At 40.5% G+C, this 24031-nt stretch overlaps 3 protein-coding genes and 1 pseudogene across 4 annotated transcripts; 1 reads left to right on the top strand and 3 right to left on the bottom strand.

Annotated features, from left to right (window-relative positions):
• The first annotated feature begins 1077 nt into the window (after positions 1–1077).
• Positions 1078–2743, top strand: LOC122878970 (dynein regulatory complex subunit 4-like). Its single transcript, XM_044202548.1, has 5 exons — positions 1078–1167; positions 1649–1738; positions 1896–2105; positions 2285–2349; positions 2468–2743. Exons 1-5 carry the CDS (start codon positions 1150–1152, stop codon positions 2487–2489), a joined length of 405 nt encoding a protein of 134 aa, XP_044058483.1. The 5' UTR covers positions 1078–1149; the 3' UTR covers positions 2490–2743.
• A 2092-nt stretch (positions 2744–4835) lies between these two features.
• Positions 4836–8311, bottom strand: LOC122878967 (golgin subfamily A member 6-like protein 22). The gene has a single exon (XM_044202545.1). The coding sequence runs from the start codon at positions 7209–7211 to the stop codon at positions 5496–5498; it is 1716 nt and encodes a 571-aa protein (XP_044058480.1). The 5' UTR covers positions 7212–8311; the 3' UTR covers positions 4836–5495.
• Positions 8312–9818: 1507 nt separating this feature from the next.
• On the bottom strand, positions 9819–11631 carry LOC122878969 (dynein regulatory complex subunit 4-like). Of its 2 annotated transcripts, none has more exons than XM_044202546.1 (6): positions 11588–11631; positions 11380–11500; positions 10825–10914; positions 10456–10665; positions 10213–10278; positions 9819–10094 (listed from the first exon to the last, which is right to left on the bottom strand). In XM_044202546.1, the coding sequence occupies exons 1-6, from the start codon at positions 11614–11616 to the stop codon at positions 10044–10046; spliced, it is 567 nt and encodes a 188-aa protein (XP_044058481.1). In that variant the 5' UTR covers positions 11617–11631; the 3' UTR covers positions 9819–10043. The 2 variants fall into 2 exon arrangements, with proteins under 2 accessions (XP_044058481.1, XP_044058482.1); XM_044202547.1 differs by having other exon boundaries at positions 11437–11500.
• Positions 11632–15451: 3820 nt separating this feature from the next.
• Positions 15452–23927, bottom strand: LOC122878968 (annotated as a pseudogene).
• Between the last annotated feature and the right edge of the window lie 104 nt (positions 23928–24031).

The following is a 24031-nucleotide window of genomic DNA, read 5'->3' as shown; positions in this document are numbered from 1 at the left end:
CCACCAATCTCTCAGCTACGGTTCCCATGGCATCCTCCCCGCCAGCTACTCCTGCTAACCCACTGTCATTACCAGCACTGCGGGATTCCTATGCTTCGGACCCGGACCCCTTCACCGGGGACGTTACCAGGTGCCGGGGCTTCCTGCTGCAGTGTTCCCTGGTTTTCTGCCAGCATCCCGTGACATTTGCCTCCGGCCAATCCAAGGTAAATTACATTGTGGGGTTACTACGGGGTAGAGCGTTGGCCTGGGCAGAGGCTATGCACGCTAGCCAACCCCTTTCATCATTTTCCCTGGCGGAGTTTCTGGAAAGAATGAGGAGCGTCTTCGATCACCCAGACGCCACTGGAAACACCGGGGGCGACTGTTACGGATCAGTCAGGGAACCCAGAGTGTGGCAGATTACTCGGTGGAATTCCGCACACTAGCAGCCGACTTTGGATGGAATGAAAGCATTGATCAGTGCATTTGACCGAGGACTCAGTAAACAAATGAAGGACGAGCTGGCAGCTCGGGATGAACCTGCCGGCCTGGACGGCATGATTTCGCTATGCATTAGGATGGACAACCGCATACGCGAGAGACGCCCGACCCAAACAGGGGTCACTCCCCCTGTTAGCCCTCATAGACTCTGGAGCCAAGGGCAACTTCTTAGACTTGGCGTTGGTCCAACAAGCTGGTCTCCCCACAGAGACCCTAAGTTTGCTTCGTACAGTGGAGGCTTTGGATGGCAGCTCTTTAGGCCAACTTACCCATCGCACTGCCCCCGTGTCTGTGGTGCTTTCCAGGAATCATCGGGAGAAGATTCAGTTTCAACTCATCTCGTCTCCCAACACACCACTGGTCCTGGGGTTCCCATGTTATGTCAACATAACCCACACATCGATTGGAGCTCCTACTGCCTCTCCACTTGCTTGCAATCTGCTTGGTCTCCACCAGAGGGCAGCAATCCACCACCCAAGTCGGAGCCCCTGGATCTGACTCTGATATCTGATATCTGAGCTGTGGATTTAATGTTTCTCTTTACCCTGATATATTTCAACAAGTAATCATAGATGGCGCAGCCACATCAATGCTCTTATAGACGACCACAACAAAGCTTTCAGTGAGGCTAGTGCACTCGTTGACTCCATACAACAGGATGAGGATATGGCGGTGTCACTCAGGGTATAAGTGCGCACTCGATAAATGACTCAGAATTGTTGACAATTTTCTGTCGTTTGACTAATTGTTGCAGCACTAGCTTTGATCCAGTTTTTTATTTTCATGGTATGTTTTATTGGCTTTTCTTAAGAAACAAAATGAAGACATGAAGACAAAACTGAATAAAAAGAAAATGGCCCTGGTCTCTCTTTTTCTTCTTTTTTCTTCTTTTGGAGGATAACAAACATTTAGTTGAGCGTCTCTCGAAAATCAAGGAGGAAATAGCTGAAAATCTGAAGAAAACCAAATACTACGCGGCAAAAAAGGTTACGTTGGTGTCGATGTTTGTGAATTTTTGAAACGGAGTTTACTGTTGCAACTTGTGCACTTATATTTGTTGCTACCAGTGCCTTAATTGGTGCCTTGCTTAGCATGTTTCTTACAAAATGACATGTAGCATTCTGTACATAGGCATAAGGTTGATTTGTGACACTGTTTCTGACAGAATTTCGATCACAAGGTCAGAAAGCAGCGTCAAAAGGAGCTGAAAGAGCTGAAATTGGAATGTAAGGAGCTGGATCAGAAAATCAGCAAGGTAAAAGCTGAGAGTTGCGCAGTGTCATGTTGCTCAAATGTTCGCTTGAATTATGTGAGCCAAATACTTTGTGCACTTGTGGGTATTTATGTGAATGTTTTTGCATCTGTTTTTGTGTGTGTGTGCGCACTTGTGCTCCTGTGTACATGTCACACAGGTTCAGCTGGACAGGGACAACCTGCACAAGACATTCACTGAGAATATTCAGAAGGTGCAGCTTAAAGCAGATTCCAATATCATGCGGCTGGAAAAGAAGCTGAAAGACCTGACAGACAACGTGAAGAAGACGCAGGCTCAGTTCAGCTCGGTGCTTTCTGCCTCTAACGTGGACCAAAGTGCCCTTGGTGGGGTCATAAACAAAATGGAGGTACTGTTGTACATCCCGTCTTTTGTTTGCTCCTCTGTAGTCATTCACACCCTTGTACTCTTAATCATGGATGTCATTTACATTCTTTGAAATATTTTGTAAGTTGCGGTGTGTATTTTATGCACACGTTGCCCTACTGTTTGTACAAGAACGTGAAAGACACCTGTTTTTGCTTTTAGGAATATCTTGACTCCGTAATAATTCTATCAAGAACTTGCAGTTTAGAAAAGCTCAGATTTCCAAGGTTAGTAGTTAATTTACTTCCTGAAAGTGCTGTCATGCATTTGTTTCACTAATGATGATGTTCAGTCTATTTTTGTAGCGATATTCATGCTTGTGTGAAACAACTGTGTATCTGGCAGGCCCATAAGGATTTGCTGCTGACCTACGAAGCACTTGGTGTCCCTGTGTAGGAGCTTTGTGTAAAGCCCTTTGAGAGCAGACTTGGATCCTGGGTTTGCCCCAAAATGAGAAGCAGTGAATCCAAAGTCCAGTGTACCATTTACAGCAACTCTCACTTTCTTTGCATCGTTCATCATTACAATCTGACATGTTTCTTATACTTTACTTTGATACAAATCTTGATGTTCAGTGACACAAAAATATTAAAATGAAATATTGTTTTCTCTCTCTCATAATTACGACTTGACATGTTGTATTTGTGAGAAAACAATGGTCGGGGAGTTTAGAGAAAAGGGCCATCATGCCCTTGATTCACACTGCCCTCCGAAGGCAGAGATAAGAAACTACAGAGGCGGCGAAGTTAAGAAAAAAGGGTTTAAAGGTTTTAGACTGACCAGCAAACTGTGCAACAGATAAAAAGGTTGTAATGTCTTAATTTTATACCGTTTTAGGCTACTTATTTTACCCCTAAAAATCATTCCCATGGACCGAACGTATTACCTGAAAGCTGCACTGTGCCTCTGGGAAAACACAGGATCTACTAACAAAATGTGTTACTTCAGCTTTCTTGACCATTTGAACTAGTTTGTTCAAGAAAAGAAACACTTTCTTTTACCATATCTTTTTTCTGTAGTAAAAAGTTGAAATGGATGAATATAGAATTACATACATTTAAATGTGTGATTTAAAGCAGTTGGGGATACTCTGCTAAGCTTGTAACAGTAGCTTTACAGGATGAGTTTAGCTGCTGCTGTAGTTAATGCAAATTTGCACAATGTTTTCACAGAATTTAAAAAAAAAATCTATAGCATAATTACTTTTTATTTGGTAAAACAGATGCCAAAAACTCAGATTCAGGTCTTAACTCAAATTGGACCACGTGTGTAGTTACTGTGCTTTTGGGGGGAGATTTGAGTGCATTTGTTTTAATCTTAACTGATATGAAGTGCTGAAAGACTAAATGAGCTGAACTTGGACAACTTTGCAACAAACAACAATCAGAATATGGGCCGCTCTGGTGTTGTCTGTTAACAATAAGACATTATCTCTGACTGTGGTAGAGCTACTGTAAGTGGAGGAGCAGAAATTAATACATTCAAGAAATCCACATCTTAAGTGTGCAGCTGTTTTATGTTGTAAAAAATAGCCAAAGATATCTCAAAACAGGGTTAGGAGCAAGAAAACGTGACCAGGGCATCCCCACTTTTGACTGAGCTCTTTGACTTTCCAACAAGGAATGTGAACCAACCTCATAAAGAGGCACTCGCTTATGGGCCCCCTGACCACCAAGACCCCTGGGTCCATGCCATGTAGGCTTGTTCATTAATCCATCCCTGCGTGGATATGTAACGTGCACCACGATCACATTGGGATCAACAAAGTCATTAGGGTTCATCCTCTGGGGACCATGAATGTCTGCACAAATATTTCAGGCTGGACCAAAGTGGTGGACCAACATTACCATCCCTACAGCCGCTAGCATGGCTAAAAAGCCTCTAGTACGTATTTATTCTAGATAGGGGCTGTAAGCATACTGAACATAAAATATGTTGCTAAAACAAGAAACTGAGCAATTATCTTTTCATGGTGGCATACTGTTGTAGATTGTAGTCTGAGTACTGTTGAAAAACTTCCACAAGAAAGGTTTGATTTAATCTTTTAGATAGATTCAACTTCTCAGTCTTTGTCCTGAAAAATCACACAAGTGAACAACGATTAGTTTGGAATCACTATCAATCATTGCAGTCAACCGAGTCCTCACCAATGTGGCCAACCTGTGTGTACATGAGAATCAACAAGAATAACTGTAAATTATTCAATCTCTCAGCTGTATTTGGAGCAGGTGACCTTTGACACCTGACAGCAGTGACAGCTGCCGTTGAGAGGAGAACTGACTCTTTACTCAGTATATCTCCATTTAGTAAAAGAAAGAACTGATCAGCTACATGTGAACAAGTTTTTCAGTCTTCAGCTCACTGGAAAAGTAGAACAAGATATAAGATTTGATCATTTCTAAACAACAATCAACTAATTCTGCTGTCCTATTTAATCAACAACTCCATTCATGTGTACTCCTTACATTATGTTTATATGTTTTCTTAAATTCAGCTTGTAATAGATCACAAGTTCCAAATATTTTTGGTTTAATAGCCTAGAGATGACACGATTGATGAAGATGAGCACTTCAGTTAAAGAAAACGCTTTTTCCTTCACACATTGTTTCATGTAAGTCATTTGTTTTAATTGCCATGAAACAATGTGTGAAGGGAACAGCGTTTCGAGGAGGTAAAACATTTCAAACAATTTGAGAAAAGTATATATATAAAAAATTTTGTGTAGCAAAAATGTTTTTTTCTTCTTCTCCTATATCGTTAATCACTTAACAACTCCTCATATTTACCTGGTCTCAGTGGAAAACCACTGTTCTCTATAATTACGATATTACTTGTAGTGTACCTTATTATGAGACACAAAGTGGCAGCAGTTAATTCATGAATTATTAGCACTGCAGAATATGACACTCATCAAAGAAGGAAGTCATAATCTTAAAGGTAGTGCATATACAGGTAATAACTTCAGCTTCAACTTTATTTCTTTTTTTTTATTATTATTTATTATTAGTTTTGTTTTGGCCTATTTTTTGTCGCCAATTTAGAGTTTCCAATTTGTCCAGACATCATGTCTTTGGAGTGTGGGAGGAAACCGAAGTACTCGGAGTAAACCCACGCAGACACAGGAAGAACGTGAAGACTCCAAACAGAAACAAGTGGGCTGAACCCAGGACCTTCTGTGAGGCCACAGTGCTAACCACTGAGCCACCATGTCGCCCTGACATGCTGCACCACGCCGCTCAGGCGTTTACAGCACTGAGCAAAGACATGGTGCTGCTGTCCTGAGGAGGAGGTTTTCATTTTCATGGTGTCATGGGTCACGGGAGGAGAATGGTGATTTTCTTGATTTGAGGTGGTTTACAATTTTAGGGGAGTTTTAGATGTCAACTGGTGGGAGCCCATCAAACGGCTTCACAAGTACGATACTGGCATCTGTACAAGGATGTGGCTGCAAGGATGCTGATACCATGCCATCCGAGCAGGAATGGACAGATGTGATAGTTTCATCTGGGAGGCCTGGTGGCTGCCAGTCATCGGGGTAAAGAGATGGTGTTTCCTCTGCAACCTCTGGGGCAACTTGGGCAATTCGACGGACTTTTTTATTAATCCAAGATCTTAGTCTCTCCTGTGTCGGCTTTGTTGCCTTTTGAAGCTGCAGATTAGTGTCTTTTAGTTCTTTTTTTAAATTTTGCACCTCCACAATCTTTTCGTTTAATAATCTGATGTAATAGCTAGTGGTCTTGTCTAAATGCTCAGCTTTGTTCTCAAGATACTCCTTCTCCCTTTTAACTGACCTGGAATTATTCTGCTGGGCCCTTAAACAGCAATCCAGGCTTTTCTTAAGGAAGACAACTTGCTGTTGATATGCTGCTTCAGTGCATTCATTCATCCCCACTTGCTCATTGTCGTCTATGTAGCGTCTTTTGAGAGTGATGATTCTGCTTTTTAATTTCTTGGTCTCAGTGATCATAGACAGTGCCTCTAGATCCGCCTTAAAACGCAGCTTATCGGTCTCCAGTTTGCTGATTTTGGCTCTCAGCTTACTAATTTCTGGCTCGCTGGCCTTCACTTTATATTTTAGACGTGCGACAGTGTCATTCAGGTCGAGCTTTGCTCTGTTGGCCTTATTTAGCTCTGCTTTTGTTTCTTTGAGTTTGGAGTGTTCTTCTCTTTTTTCTTCCTCTAGACGCTTGCAAGTGTCCTTCGCATTGTTTAATTTAACCACCAGGATTGCATTTTTGTCACTTTCTCTGCACAAACTGTCTTGTAGTTGTTGCTTATCCTTCTTTAAAGAAGTTAACTCGATATTTTTGTTTTCAATTATTTGGATTTTATGTTGGACAATGTTCTGTAGAACATAAGCCTTCTGATTTATGTCTTCCTTATTCTTCATCTCTTTAATTGTCATTTGTAACGCCTTTATCTTCGTTTCAAGGCTTTTGCGTTTGAGGATAGTTTCATATCTAAAAGCTTCCTTTTTTTTCCTTTCTTCTTCGTCATATCTTCCTCTTGCTTCTTCACTTTCTAACATCTGTTTTTTTAAGTTCTCAACTTCTCTTTTGTACTCCTGCTCCTTCTTATGGTACTGTTTTTCACATTCCTCTAACTTACGCTGATATCTTTGTTCCTGCTCTTTAATTAGACTCTCTGTTTCTTCACAATTCTGTGACAGCCTGTTGTCAAAGGCTGCTTGCTTGCTTAATGCAGTTTCCTTGAACTTCTGTTTCAGTTCTGTTACCATTTTCTCGTGGTCTTCCTCAGTTTTAGCTAGCTTCTGTTCGAGTCTCAACTTAATCTGTTTATTTTTTCCATTGTTTATCTCTATAGATTCTTCCAAGGCAGCCTTGTTCTGGACAAGCTTCTTATTGTTATCTTTGCAGATTTTTAGCTCCTTCATTAGTTCACTCTCACTCTCCTTTGCAGTTTTCAGCTCTGCTTGGAGAGCCTGGACTTTATCTTCCTGGCTCTGTACTTTCTGGCTGTTATGAATGCAGTCATTTGACCAGAATTCCCTTTCTTTCCTATATTTTTCTTGGAGTCTGGAATGCCTCCACTGCCAGTATTTTTCCATTGTGTTGGCACAATGTAACATCACTGTCTTGTAAAATGATAAATAATCTACTTTTTAATCTTGTGACCTTGTGCACCTGAGTTAGAATTCTGAGTTTAAAGTCAGAATTCTGAGTTTGATATGTACTTAAAACAGTTGTTCTGACATCACAGTGATGTCACATGGATTGTCACGCGAAGATTCTATAACTTTGATCTGTGTGTGCGTGTGTGTATCTTTGATACAAACAATTGTTTACTTTTCATTCATTTGACAATAAAAAGACCTACCTATTCTCACCTGTCCAATGTCAGAACACACGTTGTTTTAGTTAAAGGGTCAGGGTTATGGTTGTGGACAATTCATGCATGCAGTGGTCACTGCTCTGTTCTTTATAGTTTCACTAACTCAACATTTCTGAGGGAAAAATAGTCTAGTTATGGTGACGTGACATGAGTGTTGACAATGCAAATACCACCTAGATTTTTTTTAAAAATAAAAATGTGTCTGCTTTGAGATTTTCAGTTGATGTTATTGCAAAAAATATTAGCTTTTGTCAACTAATTGGACCTGAGAACAAGAAACACTCGCAAGATCACAATCAGCAGAAAGAAACAACACAATAAACAAGGAATTAGTAAAAACAGATACAAGAATCATAAATTTAAAATTAAATAAAAAAAAAAAACATTTCAGACAAAGCCCAATGGATGTTTGTATGAAAACACTGAAAGTCAGTGTGAACACTGTATTTCCATCCCAACCCTCGTTCCGACTACTGAAGTTAACACAAAGGCATAAAATGTGTGTTTTTAATTTTTTTAAAGTGTCTCTTGCAGGGCAAGTGCTCTGTTGTCACAAGGTGTGTGCCTGTTGTAATAAAACCCTTTGTATGGACAGGTGTGGTGTGCACTAAGCTGAAGTTGAAGAGTTCCTGATGAAAGTTTTGGCTGCTTTTCCTACCCTGAGGTTGCTAGCAGTTAGAACTGCGTCATCTTCGACTACTTAAATAAATATACAGACAAAACGCCTGCCTCTGAGAATAAATACTTGTGTGTTGTTTTAAAGTAGTTCTCTTGAGACAAAACTCGTAGGATTATAAAATAGGAGCTGTCCAGCTGCTGCAGCACAAACCCAGAGCTGTGAAATCACAGTCACGCCTATGGGGTATGTTCGATTTCTGCCACAGGGGCACCGGGAGGGTGGGAGCTGTATGCCTACAAGAAGATACATACAGCTGTTTAGCTTCTTCACAAGGAGATCAGACTGAACTGCAGAGCTGAGCAGCTAGACTGCTGGGCATTCAGTAACTTACTCAAGAGCTGTTTGGCAGGGCGGACATGACAGTCTCAGTATACTTACAGCCCCTATCTAGAATAAATACGTACTAGAGGCTTTTTAGCCATGCTAGCGGCTGTAGGGATGGTAATGTTGGTCCACCACTTTGGTCCAGCCTGAAATATTTGTGCAGACATTCATGGTCCCCAGAGGATGAACCCTAATGACTTTGTTGATCCCAATGTGATCGTGGTGCACGTTACATATCCACGCAGGGATGGATTAATGAACAAGCCTACGTGGCATGGACCCAGGGGTCTTGGTGGTCAGGGGGCCCATAAGCGAGTGCCTCTTTATGAGGTTGGTTCACATTCCTTGTTGGAAAGTCAAAGAGCTCAGTCAAAAGTGGGGATGCCCTGGTCACGTTTTCTTGCTCCTAACCCTGTTTTGAGATATCTTTGGCTATTTTTACAACATAAAACAGCTGCACACTTAAGATGTGGATTTCTTGAATGTATTAATTTCTGCTCCTCCACTTACAGTAGCTCTACCACAGTCAGAGATAATGTCTTATTGTTAACAGACAACACCAGAGCGGCCCATATTCTGATTGTTGTTTGTTGCAAAGTTGTCCAAGTTCAGCTCATTTAGTCTTTCAGCACTTCATATCAGTTAAGATTAAAACAAATGCACTCAAATCTCCCTCCAAAAGCACAGTAACTACACACGTGGTCCAATTTGAGTTAAGACCTGAATCTGAGTTTTTGGCATCTGTTTTACCAAATAAAAAGTAATTATGCTATAGATTTTTTTTTTTAATTCTGTGAAAACATTGTGCAAATTTGTATTAACTACAGCAGCAGCTAAACTCATCCTGTAAAGCTACTGTTACGAGCTTAGCAGAGTATCCCCAACTGCTTTAAATCACACATTTAAATGTATGTAATTCTATATTCATCCATTTCAACTTTTACTACAGAAAAAGATATGGTAAAAGAAAGTGTTTCTTTTCTTGAACAAACTAGTTCAAATGGTCAAGAAAGCTGAAGTAACACATTTTGTTAGTAGATCCTGTGTTTTCCCAGAGGCACAGTGCAGCTTTCAGGTAATACGTTCGGTCCATGGGAATGATTTTTAGGGGTAAAATAAGTAGCCTAAAACGGTATAAAATTAAGACATTACAACCTTTTTATCTGTTGCACAGTTTGCTGGTCAGTCTAAAACCTTTAAACCCTTTTTTCTTAACTTCGCCGCCTCTGTAGTTTCTTATCTCTGCCTTCGGAGGGCAGTGTGAATCAAGGGCATGATGGCCCTTTTCCTCTAAACTCCCCGACCATTGTTTTCTCACAAATACAACATGTCAAGTCGTAATTATGAGAGAGAGAAAACAATATTTCATTTTAATATTTTTGTGTCACTGAACATCAAGATTTGTATCAAAGTAAAGTATAAGAAACATGTCAGATTGTAATGATGAACGATGCAAAGAAAGTGAGAGTTGCTGTAAATGGTACACTGGACTTTGGATTCACTGCTTCTCATTTTGGGGCAAACCCAGGATCCAAGTCTGCTCTCAAAGGGCTTTACACAAAGCTCCTACACAGGGACACCAAGTGCTTCGTAGGTCAGCAGCAAATCCTTATGGGCCTGCCAGATACACAGTTGTTTCACAAAGGCATGAATATCGCTACAAAAATAGACTGAACATCATCATTAGTGAAACAAATGCATGACAGCACTTTCAGGAAGTAAATTAACTACTAACCTTGGAAATCTGAGCTTTTCTAAACTGCAAGTTCTTGATAGAATTATTACAGGAGTCAAGATATTCCTAAAAGCAAAAACAGGTGTCTTTCACGTTCTTGTACAAACAGTAGGGCAACGTGCATAAAATACACACCGCAACTTACAAAATATTTCAAAGAATGTAAATGACATCCGTGATTAAGAGTACAAGGGTGTGAATGACTACAGAGGAGCAAACAAAAGACGGGATGTACAACAGTACCTCTATTTTGTTTATGACCCCACCAAGGGCACTTTGGTCCACGTTAGAGGCAGAAAGCACCGAGCTGAACTGAGCCTGCGTCTTCTTCACGTTGTCTGTCAGGTCTTTCAGCTTCTTTTCCAGCCGCATGATATTGGAATCTGCTTTAAGCTGCACCTTCTGAATATTCTCAGTGAATGTCTTGTGCAGGTTGTCCCTGTCCAGCTGAACCTGTGTGACATGTACACAGGAGCACAAGTGCGCACACACACACACAAAAACAGATGCAAAAACATTCACATAAATACCCACAAGTGCACAAAGTATTTGGCTCACATAATTCAAGCGAACATTTGAGCAACATGACACTGCGCAACTCTCAGCTTTTACCTTGCTGATTTTCTGATCCAGCTCCTTACATTCCAATTTCAGCTCTTTCAGCTCCTTTTGACGCTGCTTTCTGACCTTGTGATCGAAATTCTGTCAGAAACAGTGTCACAAATCAACCTTATGCCTATGTACAGAATGCTACATGTCACTTACTAAGAAACATGCTAAGCAAGGCACCAATTAAGGCACTGGTAGCAACAAATATAAGTGCACAAGTTGCAACAGTAAACTCCGTTTCAAAAATTCACAAACATCGACACCAACGTAACCTTTTTTGCCGCGTAGTATTTGGTTTTCTTCAGATTTTCAGCTATTTCCTCCTTGATTTTCGAGAGACGCTAAACTAAATGTTTGTTATCCTCCAAAAGAGAAACCAGGGCCATTTCCTTTTTATTCAGTTTTGTCTTCATGTCTTCATTTTGTTTCTTAAGAAAAGCCAATAAAACATACCATGAAAAGAAAGACTGGATCAAAGCTACTGCTGCAACAATTAGTCAAACGACAGAAAATTAACTGTCAACAATTCTGAGTAATTTATCGAGTGCGCACTTATACCCTGAGTGACACCGCCATATCCTCATCCTGTTGTATGGAGTCAACGAGTGCACTAGCCTCACTGAAAGCTTTGTTGTGGTCGTCTATAAGAGCATTGATGTGGCTGCGCCATCTATGATTACTTGTTGAAATATATCAGGGTAAAGAGAAACATTAAATCCATAGACCTTTAAGTGTAGAAATAAAATAGACTTAGTGTACTACAAACCACTTCAAGTTCCTTGACAAGTTTTTCATTGTCGACCTCCTGCATGCTGACTCTCTTTTCCTTATACAGCTCAGTCTCTAATCGCTCTTTCTGCACCACCTCAGTGGAGACTAAACCATCTGCTTTCAACTCAGAGAGCGTGTTCTGGTGTTCACACAGGAGGTGCTTCATCTTCTGCTTATACTCCTAGTGGGGGAAAAAATGTGCAATATAAAATTAATTCAGCCATTACTGAATTAATTTTATATTGCTTGGGCTTGGTACTTAAATCTAATTCACCAAATCAAAGAAATGCAGATGTTGAGGCCAACAGTATGAGTGCAGACATCAGACATTGTCCTTACATGATGTGATTAGCTGCTTCAAAGATGTGATGGTCTTGTTCTGTTTCATATGTTTTATCATTTCTTCAGTTAATGTGTGACACTCTTAATGCATTCTGTTACCATTTACTGCAACTTCTAAAGAAGAATTTAAAGTTGCACTATATTTGACAATAACCCACTGTTGCAGGTTTCCGGTTTTCCACCTCCTCGCTGGTCTTTCCCAGTGCAGCAGCCAGAGCTGGATCTAGCACCCAGCAGCCAGATGCCTTCTGGAGGGAGCCCAACTGCAGCAAAGGGTCTCTGTGAGGCTGCCTGGGCTCAATGCCTGCATCCCCACATGAAGGAGTTTCTGAGGAGAAAATCAAAGAAAGTGTCAACACAAAATAATCTGTGTGTAGGGATCATAGGGACTGTAAGGAAAGTGGTAACTGTCTCTAGACATACACAAAGACACACATACAGTACACAATGAAAATAATAAAACTAACAGCCTTGTAATTAGATACATACAGTGGGTTAATGCTATGGATTCAGAGTCCAGACAGATACAGATAGATAGTGCGAGATCCAAGGTAGACATGTCCCTTTAAATGTGTAGGATCATAGACAGTTTAATATTTTCAATGAGATTGAGAAAAGATAGTGATCACGGCACTTGTTTGCTTAACACTGGTCTGAGTTGAGGAACGCTGAATAACCTTAAAGTATCTGCCAATTCTGCTGGAAACTGAGATAGAGAAGAGATTTCAAGTAGATAATCAAGATCTCATTGTTCTTGTTTGTTTGTATCCATATATTTTGTGTTTGTTGTAATAAAAACCTAACAAAATAATTAGGTTTGCTTCATTAATGAGACACCTATAATAAAGGATGGTAATAAACACAGACAAAACAACATACTGCCAAGAATCAGATGAAGGCCTTGCATAAAAATGCATCCATACATCTGGTTTGCACATGGTACAAAACAAGACTAAGGGTAGGGTTGTGCTTGAACAGAACTAGTTTGTACGATGTTTTTTCTGACTGATCATGGTCAGCTCAATAATCGCAATTAGGCAATCATGTAATAATTGTAACAGGCCTAGTTGCCACAGCTCCTGCCACCACCCCAACCTCCTCATGTGCTTGGATTTTTCTATATTGTCATTCTAACAAAGTTTTAATATTCATGTATGTATGTGTCTTATTTTATTTAGTTTTCCCAGCAGAATCCTCTTTGCTGCTCATATTCTTTTAAAGCTCCCTCAAAGACACATTGTTTCTGGAAAGACATATTGCTGTTTTTCAAGGGAACAAAATTCTGTTCACCCCAATTTATTAAGAAACCTCCTTTAATAATTTTGTTCTGAGAGAGTGCAGTGAGTCCACCAGTTTTACACAGTGCTGATTTGAAACATTATAGTGACCTTTTAAAGTACTTTTTAGCATTGCTACATGTAATCTAAAAAAAAGAGGAACACCTTTACCTCATTTTAGTTTCTTCTTTACAGTTCCCTGAAAATTTTGAGAGAAAAGTTAAGTGACATTTTTGACAATTTTGAAATATTATCATGAATAAAAATATTGCGAAATGAGACAACAGCAGTAAAAAAAAAATCCTTCAAAGACATGTCAATTAGAGGATGTGATTTTCCTTATTATATTTTACTACAGTAGTGCAGAGTGAATGAAAATGATGAACACAAATTAATATTAAAATCATTTTGTCACAGACTAACAGGCAGAGGACACCGAGATGGATGGGAATGTCTTTATTTATGATGACAGCCAGCAGACCGGAGAGACCAAGGAGGAATGGCGATGACACAGAGGACTGAAGAACACACGGAGGACTGGAGAGACGACGGGGAACTGGAGAGACCACGGGGAACTGGAGAGACCACGGGAATAGTCTGGTGCATGGAGTCCTATCCACAAACGAGGTTAGACACTGAGTGTGGATTAAGGGCAGGAGTGTAATTAGGAGCAGGTGTGGGTGATTATGGGCTGGTGAGGACATGACAGGCTGTGACACATTTCTGTCTCCTCTTCATTTCTTCATTTTGAATGTCAACCCACGGATTTCTGTGGTCATCATTCAATTCAAAATATGTATTTTAACATTAAACTGCAAACTTGGTGAAGAAGTGTTATAAAATCCATTACAATAATAATAATAAATTTTATTTATAGAGCACTTATCAAAACAAAGTACAAAGTGCTTCACAGAGAGAGAAATAAATTACCACAGTGAATGATAAAATACATAAAAACCAATAAAATAAACAGACAGCTCAGGTAAAATCAGGATATGCTTTCCGATAAAGATGCGTTTTGAGGAGATTTAAACGAAGACACTGACTCAGACAACCTAATGTCTTCGGGCAAAAGCCTCGGGGCCCTGATGGCAAAAGCTCTGTCCCCCCGTTGTTTTTATCCTGGACTCAGGAACAGACAGAAGACCCCTGCCCAACGATCTCAAAGTACGTAAAGGTTCATAAGGGATTAAAAGGTCTAAAATATAATCTGGAGCCAGGCCATGAAGAGCCTTAAAAGTAAGGTGATAAAAGGTGATAAAAACATGATTGGACAAGCTTAGTGATATGTTGCTCAAAACATAAATTGCTATCAAACAGGACACCAAGATTTCTTGCAACAGGCTTGACATGTGACAGGTTTCCAGTAGAAGGCAGTATTTGATTAGTGATGTGTTGGGGCCCAATAACAAGGATTTCAGTTTTATTTGAGTTGAGCTGAAGAAAATTTATCGACATCCAGTTTTTTATGTCAGACAGGCAGTCCTGCAGAGAACTCAGCATACTAAGGTCAGTGGGCTTGACAAGGAGGTACAACTGTGTGTCATCCGCATAACAATGAAAAGAAATCCCATGTCTGCGGATGACATCACCCAAGGGAAGCATATATAAGGAGAGCAGTATTGGTCCCAGAATTGAAACTTGAGGCACACCGTACTTGATATTGGAGAAGGATGACATGAAGTTATTAATGCTGACACAGAATTTTCTATTGGACAAATAAGATGAGAACCAGTCTAGTGCAGTGCCAGATATGCCCACCCAGTGCCTCAGTCTATCTAGAAGAATGCCATGATCAATTGTGTCAAAGTCCAGCAGCACAATAATTGAGCACATGCCTGCGTCTGCATTCATTAAAAGGTCATTAGTGACTTTGAGAAGGGCTGTGTCAGTGCCGTGGTGTTGACGAAAGCCAGATTGGAACTTTTCAAAGGTATTATTGTTTTCCACAGCAGCAAGAAGCTGCTTAGAAACAATTCTTTCGAGAATCTTGGAAATAAAAGGCACTTTGGAGATTGGACGATAGTTGTCCAGGAGGGTGGGATCAAGCTCAGGTTTTTTTAGGACTGGCTGGACACAAGCGGTTTTAAAGTAATCTGGGATGCAGCCAGTAGACAGCGAGCTGTTCAAAATAGTAGTGTTGTCACGATACTAGAATTTCTAACTTCAATACGATACCTTGAAAAATATCGATATTCGATTCCATTTTCAATACCACGGAGAAAAAAACTGCCACAATATTAAGGGGTTATTTTTTTATTTAAAGCTAAATATAACAAGTCTAGAACATATATTTTACATTAACAAAACTGTCCTGAGGTAGTGCACTTGTTCAAAAGCCTCTCAGATTGCATTACATTCAAAAACCAATAAAGTGCAAGTAAAAAAAAAAAAGTGCAATCTTTTGTATTTTCAAGTAAAATCAAATCACAATGTCAATAAAAGATACTTAAACTTCAAGCAAAAACAAAATCAGTGCAATCTTATGCATCAAGTATCAAATTAGTAAACAAAATAATTAAATGGAATCTGTTGCTGCAGTTTTATGCAGATTTTCTCTACAGAGGTGAGTGAGATTGACACCCATTACTGTATCCTACAGTTGTTTTGCAACTTTCAGATTTTGAGCTAGGAACACCAGCATGCCAATGTGCTCCTCTGTAAGTCGTGCCCTTCTTGCACTGCAAATGAGCCCTGATGTACTAAATACACGCTCTGAAGCTGAACTTGAAGCAGAGATACACAGATACTTCTTAGCAAACTGGGCAAGGTGAGATAAAGTTGACTCATGTGTCCTCCACCATGTGAGTGGGTCCTCTCCTGCACTGATTTCAGGCATCTTTTCATATACTGAAAAGCTGACGGGGCTCAATACCTCTTTTACAGTCTCAAGAACTGTAATATCTGAATCTTTTGGCATGAGGTGCCATTTCTTCCGATCATCAGCTAGAACTGAACAGACAGCTTGCTGCTGTTCTAGAAATCTCTCCACCATCTCATAAGCTGAGTCCCAGCGTGTGGGCTCATCATGGATCATTCTGTGTTCAGGCAGTTGCAAATCCTTTTTTTTTTCTTCAGCTGTCGCAACATCTTTGGTGACCTGCTGAAGGCAGACACTGTCTTTCTCAACCTCGACAGTGATCCAGACACACGGTCTATATCCAGGCCCTTGTTAATGGCAAGGTGCAAGTTATGCCCAAAGCAGGGGACCCATGTGAAGTCTTGCTGAAATGCTTTCTTGTTCGCTGAAGCATTATCAGTAGTGATACCAGCCATGTATGAGATGTCCAGCTTCCATGCTTCTTGTATCATCTCTTCCAATGCTTCCCTCAAGCATTCTGCTGTGTGCTCAGTGTTGAGCCCAACACAGCCCAAACACCAGCTCTGCATGTCCCAGGTTTCAGTGACAAATTGCAGAGTTACTGCCATGAACGTGGAAGTGGCTCTGCTTGTCCACAGATCAGTGGTGCATGAAAAAAAGGTTTTCCTTCCAAGATGGTTCATGACTATTTCTTTTGTTTCGTTATATAGGGCTGGGATTTCAGTGTGCATGAAAAAGTTGCGTGAAGGAAGTGCATACCTGTTGTTCAAATGTTCAAGAAGTTGTTTGAAGCCAGGTTTCTCAACAGTATACACAGGAACCTGATCCATGCATATGTACACTGCTACAGTCCTGTTCAACTTCTTGGCTTCATTTGAGTTTGCTTCATACTTTCTTTGCTGTTCAAATACAGCTGGTAGTCTAGGTTGTGTTTGTGTTGTTTTTGTTGCAGGTCGAGTCTCATCTTCTTTCTGGTGCTACAAGAGAATGCCAAACTTTAATAAACTTTTTTTTTTGACCACACTTTTAAAATGAACTGAATGAACTAATCTAAGAACTTAGGTTAATGGTAATAGATATTTGTTAACATGAATAAGCAATGAAAAATACTTACAAAACATTTGTTAATCAAAGTTAAAAGTTGATTTAAACTAACATTCACTAATACATGTACTAATTAAAATCCAAAGTTCTATTTGTAAAAAAATTTTTCATTGGACCAGAGCTAACATGATCCATTATATTTTTATTACCTAATACCTACTGTTATCAAAGATTAAAATATACTGTAACAAATGCATTGCTCATCGGTCATAAAAGCTGGTTAATACATTAACGTTATTTGATGAACAGATTTAAACGCAAACGTGCATGCATCACACGCGAAAACAGTGCTCACTGGATCGACATGAAGTCGTCAAGTCACCTTTATTTATATAGTGCTTTTAACAATACAGATTGTGTCAAAGCTCTTAACAGTATCAAATTGGAGGATAGAGTGTCAGTAATGTATAATAATAATACCAACCTCGAGAAATTCTTTATACAGATCCGGGTGTCGGTCTCTCAGGTGCTTTGCTATATTAGTGGTGTTAGCGCCTTTTGTTAGCACTGTTCTGTAGCATCTCTTGCATATTGGCTTGCTTGTGTCCTTTGGCTTTCCATGTTCATTTGCCTCATATGCAAAATATTTCCAGATAGCACTCCTGCTGTGTTCCTTATCAACCAAAGCCGGTCGCGCGGGCGTTCTCGCCATCTTTCCATTCACTTCACTTTTGCTAACCAGAGCGAATGAGACGAGTGCGCGTGTGGTGGTCGTCAGCGCGCCTTTGGAGAGAAGTGAAAGTGCGGCTAGTATCGATACTTCAGGAAATTAGTATTGGTACCGTTCAGATATTTCAGTATCGATATTTATCAAAATATCGATATTTTTGACAACACTACAAAATAGATAGCAAAAGGGGCACAATACAATCCATAACTTCCAATAAAAACCTAGTTGGGATTTTGTCCAGAGGGCTGGAGGACACTCTCATAAGAGACATGATGTCTGCGAGTTCAGGCAGAGTAACAGCAGAAAAATTGCTCTGAGAGGGTGATCCACATCTAAAAAGGCAGGGTTGGGGGTGATACCAGATCTTATTAACTCCACCTTACCAGCAAAGTGCAAAAGAAAATGTTCACAATAAGCATCACAATCAGCAGGGGCACAAGGAGATGCTGGGTTAACTAACTGATCCACAGTCTAGGAATCTGGGGTTGTGCTGATGTGCAGAAATAAGTACAGAGAAATTACATGTTCTTGCATCCATCACCATCCTATTATAAAGGAGTAATAACTCTTTCATAGCCACAAAGTGGACCTGGAGACCAAATTTCTTCTATCTGCGTTCTGCTCTTCTGCATTTCCTTTTACAGCTTTGAATACTGTTATTTAACCATGGCTGTTTTCTAGTCTTTGGATTTCGTCTATTTTTCAGAGGAGCAATAAGCAATCTAAGGTTGAAGAACACAGGTAGTTAAAAGAATCAACCAAATCGTTGGTGTTGGAGGAATCGGGAAACACATTGCCAGGAGAACTGAACAGTGTACAAAATTTTGAGGCACTATGCTCATTAAGGGCACGTGTGTACTTAGAGTGGGATAATTCAGTACTAGCAGCCTCTAATTCACAGTTAAAAACAATGCATAGGTGATCGGATACAAACATGTCCCTGATTTCCACAGATGGTATTCTCAGACCCAGACTAAAAACTAGGTCTAAGGTGTGGCCACTGGAATGAGTTTGGCCAGACACATGTTGTTAATAAATTAACTGAATTTGTGGCAGGACAGACTTAGCTTTTTATGCCTTGATTATCAATATGGTTAGTTGGGAGTTCTAGTTATAATACTTCCTGCAAAGTGATACGACTCGCAGTAGGTCAGAGCTTTTCTATTGCTTGTGAACACATTGAGGTGTTTTGGAGATTTAGAGTATTTAAAGGGAATCAAAGTAACCGGAGACATCATGGCACTGATCATTCTGTCAGACAGACCATCAGAGAGAGTTCAATCCAGTCAGCTACTGCTGGAGTATGTGAGTTAACTGTACTTACTGCAGCTGCACATTGACACTGTACAATAGGATGTGTGACTTGGTTATAGCTCTTCGTGATAAAATAGATCTGGTAACTAGAGGGTTCTCTAAATTATGGATGTTTGGCAGAATAATAATTGAATAATGTTTAAACGTAGTGAGCGCAAATGGACGAGCAAGAGAAGTGGAGACACAAATCAAAAACTTTCCTTCATCATCGAGCCCTGTATAATTTTCAGGTTTATCAGCGAAGTGTATGTATTACACTGCAGACTGGAGTCTCTGCTAACAGTGACAAACAACGTCTGTCTCAGTTCCAACGCTTGTTGAAAGACCATCGGTATCCGTGTACACACTTGTCTCCTGTATGAAATGGCTGCATCTTCACGTCCCTGCATCACTGTAAACTACTGTAAGATGAACTGGTCACACCACATATTTCGCCCACGTGTGCATGCTGTCTCACTCCCTCATCATCTCTTTGCAGTTTCCATGCTTGACTTCAGTGTTCTTGTCTGTGTAGTTGCTGTGGTTGCTTCGACACACAGTGTGTTGGTGTTCAAGTTTGAGGACTGGTGTTGTGTAAATGTTCCAAAAATGTTGTTTCTAACTATTAGATATAAATTATCCTGGCCATTCAAATTAATGCAAAAATGAATGTTGCGCAGCATTTAGTATGATGTCTTTATACACTAATTCTGACTGACTTCTAGCATCCCTGCTCGTTTATCTATAGCCTTACTGGCCCACTATCAAATGTCTTTTGACTACACTACAGCCAAAACAAATCATGCAAGGTTCACATAATTAGCCAACAAAAATTCAATATCATTCTTACCAGAGAAAATAATTGTTTTGCTGTGTTATATCATCTTCCATGTATTGTATTGTTGTGTTTTTGTTGTATTCAGAAATATAACAACTATGTTCAAAAAAACAATTCAACTTTTACTACATACCAGTCATCTTAGCGCATGGATCAGTGGAATCTAGCGGACAAAACTGAAGCAGTCCTTTAAAATAGAAAAAAAGAGACATTAAATCCAGAGGATAGTGTGGGAGTTAGTAAACAAAAACTATCAACCAGAAAACCACAGGTTCTTCACTGAAGGCCCAATTGGGCATTAAAAAAAGCTTAAAACTCAGTGTTACACCTAAACTAATACTAATCTTCAGAAAGTAGTACTTTAACAACATTTAAAACACTGAAGTAGTAAAAACAAGATGTTACTATATTGCAGAATTATAAACTGAATTACCACAGAAAACACACCACATTCAGGATTTCAGAATCAACCAACAAAAATGTATTAACAAACAATTTGTATTTTAAAGTCATGGGTGACGCATGAAGTCTTCATTTGCTCTTGGAAAAATGCACTTACTGGGTGTTGGAACATCTCTGCGGACCAGAGGTCCTTGAATCGCCTCGCCATCGCCTTTGCTGACGCCTTTGCTGATGAAGGCAGTGAAGGAACTGCTCACTCCTGATTGGACACTGAGCTCCACCACCTTCTTCTTCACTCCTCCATCTTGCTCTCCTCTGTTCTCTCTCTCTTCAATTTCAAGGGAGCAAATCAGAGTCCGAGCAGCCAACCTGTGGACTGTTAATCTGCAGACAGGAGAGAGGCGTAAACACAGGTGAATTTTACCTTTCATTAGTATGAATGCAAAATAGAGATCTATGCATAGCCAATCATATTATAGCTCAATATAGCCAGAATTTATTAACCAATTCAATTGAACATTAAACATGCAAGTGCATCAATATCACAACAGCATCAGCAAATTTCTTTCCACTCTGTTTTAGCTGACAGCTGCCACATAAACATGCATGCGAATAGACAAGACGCAAAAAAGGCGATAGAGACTGACCACAGTGCATACTGCAGATGATGAGGTTGCAATAGATTAAACTCATGTTGCTGTATTTAAAACTTCTGTGATGTGTGTGTGTGTGTGTGTGTGTGTGTGTGTGTGTGTGTGTTTGTGTGTGCTGTGTGTATTACTTGTCTAGGTTTACTGGGAATGCAGGACTGGCTGTAAATGTGTTTGAGGGGCTCAAGAATCTCTGTTCCTCCCAGATCAGCGCCCATCTGTTCAACTTTCTTCAGAGCCTCTTCCAAGGTCTTCTGGCTGTACTCCACACTCTTACTACCGTCAGAAACACGCAAATGCAAGAACACATCATCCGTTAACATGTACAAACACTGGTTCCAAAGACAGGAACACATTTGTTGGACTGAGTGACATAAGGAGTCACTTACCTGAAGATGTGTTCGTAGCTGGACCCGAAACTGTAGATGTTGAAATAGCAGCCCATTGGTAAGCTCTTCAACAGGAGCAGCAGAGTATCCTTAAGAAGGAAGAGAGAAAAGACAGTGAAGGCCACTGTGTGAGAGGGACATTATGAATGACTTTATAACAAATAACACATAATGAATACCCTGGCACTGCCAATGCGAGTTTCTTGCTGCTTGCTGTTATTGGTAGCACAATCCATACTGCCAGATCGATCCAGTAAGAACACAAACTCTCCACATGAGGAGACTGAAGACATCACAGCCTGGGAGAACTCAGGGTACAGGCTCAGCATCACTACTGGATCACCCATCAGAGTGCCTGAAACACAGAGGAGAGACAGACAAATCTGGTTTTACCATTTATTCCAACATATGTAGTAACTCACCAGTTGGAGGATGTTGAACTTTTATTTGCAAAGTAACAACTTCACTAATGTACGCTCACCAGGCTTGGCAGAGGCCTGTCCTGCCTCCACCACAGCAGTGGGCTGGTGGGCATCTTTGTAATAAATCAGCAGTTCAACATCTCTGTCAAACTTGTGTCCTGCAGCCAACTTGACCTGCAGTTCAAAAACACGCTCATAAATATAAATAAAGTGATGTGTCTTGTTGTCAGTACTGAGGAACAATCACACACAGCAGACACGTCGGCACTCTACCTACCGTGGCCTGGGTTTGCTCTGTGTTGAGGTACTGGAGAGGGTCCAGGGAACAGTGGGACTCTACTTTAGAGATAGGATGAGGAGAGGACACTCGGGCAGAGAAAGACAGACTGTAGGGCACCAGAGAGGCTGGAACAGAGGTCACCTGGACACTGCCACCTCCACTGCCTCCACTTCCTGTGAACAAGTTAGAAATGCTATAATCAAAGAGCATTAAATTACATTTAAGCAGCAGTAAGACAGTAGAGGGAAGAAAATACAGAGCCTAAATAATAGTTAGCAGTAAAACACTACAGCCATGCTAGCAGCTCTGTGGGCAGTACTTAGGCACAGCAGGGCGTTAAGCTAAATGCTAATGGTAGCATGCTAACATGCTCATAAGGACAATGGTGACGTTTAGCAGGTATAATGTTCACCATTTTAACCATCTTAACGTAGTGTGTTAGCATGCCTACAATTGCTAATTAGCTACTAACACAAAGTACAGCTGATGGGAATGTCATTAGTTTTGCAGGTATTTGGTCATTAATCAAAGTATTGGAAAAAAATTATACCTGCTGATGGTGCTCAAGAAAGAGTCAGTGGATCACCAAAGACATTAGGTTTCATCTTCTGGGCTCAATGGATATCTATACCAATCTACTGATGGCAATCCATCCAATAGTTTACAAGACATTTCACTAAAAGCCAAAAATGTCAACCTGCTGATGGCGCTAGAATAGTCAGGGGATCCCCAAAGTGATTACAATTCAACCTGAGGGGGAAATTAATGTCTGTTCAAAAGTTTATGGACATCCATCAAATAGTTGAGATATTTCAGTCTGGACCAAACCGACTGACTTCCCAAGAGCAATGCCGCTAGCAAGGCTAAAATATGAAAATTCATCCCTTCATCTCCATTTCAGACAAAGCCCAATGGCTGTTTGTATGAAAAGTCTAAAAGTCAGTGTGAACACAGTATTTCCATCTCAATCCTCTTTCCAACTACTGAAGTTAACACAAAGCCATAAAATGTTTGTTAGATTTAGGGTAAGTGCTCTGTTGTCACAAGGTGTGTGCCTGTTGTAATAAAACCCTTTGTATGGACAGGTGTGGTGTGCACTAAGCTAAAGTTGAAGAGTTCCTGAAGAAAGTGTTGGCTGGTTTTCCTACCCTGAGTTTGGTAGCGAGGGTTGAGCACAGCAGGCAGACAAAACCTCAGCCCGTCATCAGCCTGCACAGCCAGCTCAGTGACGTACTCCAGCCTGATGGAGGCGCTCTCCTGGAGGCAGACTGCCCACACTCAGAGAGAATATATCTGGACTCTGCTCACTCTCCTCCAATAGGAAGGCCTGCTGACCGGAGCTCAAAGCATCATCATACTTCTGACAAGCCTGGAGGGCAGATGACACATGTGAGTAACTTTCCCTGTGTTTACTGTGCTTTTAAGCTCCGTTGTAGTGAGTAAGTCTTTACTGTCCAGCTCACCTCCTGTTTCTCCTTCACCTCAGCTACAATCTGCGTCTGTCCAATCTTAGCACTGAAATGACAGACAGCAGCATCTCCAGGCAGAGGGAAGACGAAAACAGCCTCTAGTGGTTTGTCCTCCTTGTTCTCATAGTTCAGAGTGGAGACCACTGTAGCCACATGGTCCCTCACCTCCAGCTCCACCTCCACCTCCACGCTCTTCAGAGGAACTGACCGACAAACAGCTGATGGTTGCTGATCATCAATAGATTTATATATATTTAACTGATTAGAAAAGCTCCTTGCAGCCTCCCTGATGACCAAACATACAAGTGCATGGACAAATATATCCAGACATACACACACCAGCACATTCGCAACCACCCTCATTCATGCACAAGAAAATATGAAAACACAAAAACCTTAAATGATACAGTTAACTGTTAACTGTGCTACTGTTAATATCACAGCATGCTAACACTTGAAGCCGTTACTTATGTGATTTAACG

This window comes from Siniperca chuatsi, linkage group LG7 (genome assembly GCF_020085105.1).
Source record: "Siniperca chuatsi isolate FFG_IHB_CAS linkage group LG7, ASM2008510v1, whole genome shotgun sequence".
Taxonomy (NCBI): domain Eukaryota; kingdom Metazoa; phylum Chordata; class Actinopteri; order Centrarchiformes; family Sinipercidae; genus Siniperca; species Siniperca chuatsi.
This window is presented reverse-complemented; position numbering and strand designations above follow the sequence as displayed.

What these genes read in the sequence shown, in the direction of transcription:
- LOC122878970 (XM_044202548.1), top strand. An exon ending in GGGTCATAAACAAAATGGAG is followed by an intron (nt 2,106 to 2,284) that starts GTACTGTTGTAC and finishes TTTTGCTTTTAG; the next exon opens with GAATATCTTGACTCCGTAAT. An exon ending in GAAAAGCTCAGATTTCCAAG is followed by an intron (nt 2,350 to 2,467) that starts GTTAGTAGTTAA and finishes TGTATCTGGCAG; the next exon opens with GCCCATAAGGATTTGCTGCT.
- LOC122878969 (XM_044202546.1), bottom strand. Translation starts at nt 11,616, where the DNA reads ATGAAAAACTTGTCAAGGAACTTGAAGTG. An exon ending in TGGATCAGAAAATCAGCAAG is followed by an intron (nt 10,666 to 10,824) that starts GTAAAAGCTGAG and finishes CATGTCACACAG; the next exon opens with GTTCAGCTGGACAGGGACAA. An exon ending in GAAAAGCTCAGATTTCCAAG is followed by an intron (nt 10,095 to 10,212) that starts GTTAGTAGTTAA and finishes TGTATCTGGCAG; the next exon opens with GCCCATAAGGATTTGCTGCT.
- LOC122878967 (XM_044202545.1), bottom strand. Translation starts at nt 7,211, where the DNA reads ATGTTACATTGTGCCAACACAATGGAAAAATACTGGCAGTGGAGGCAT.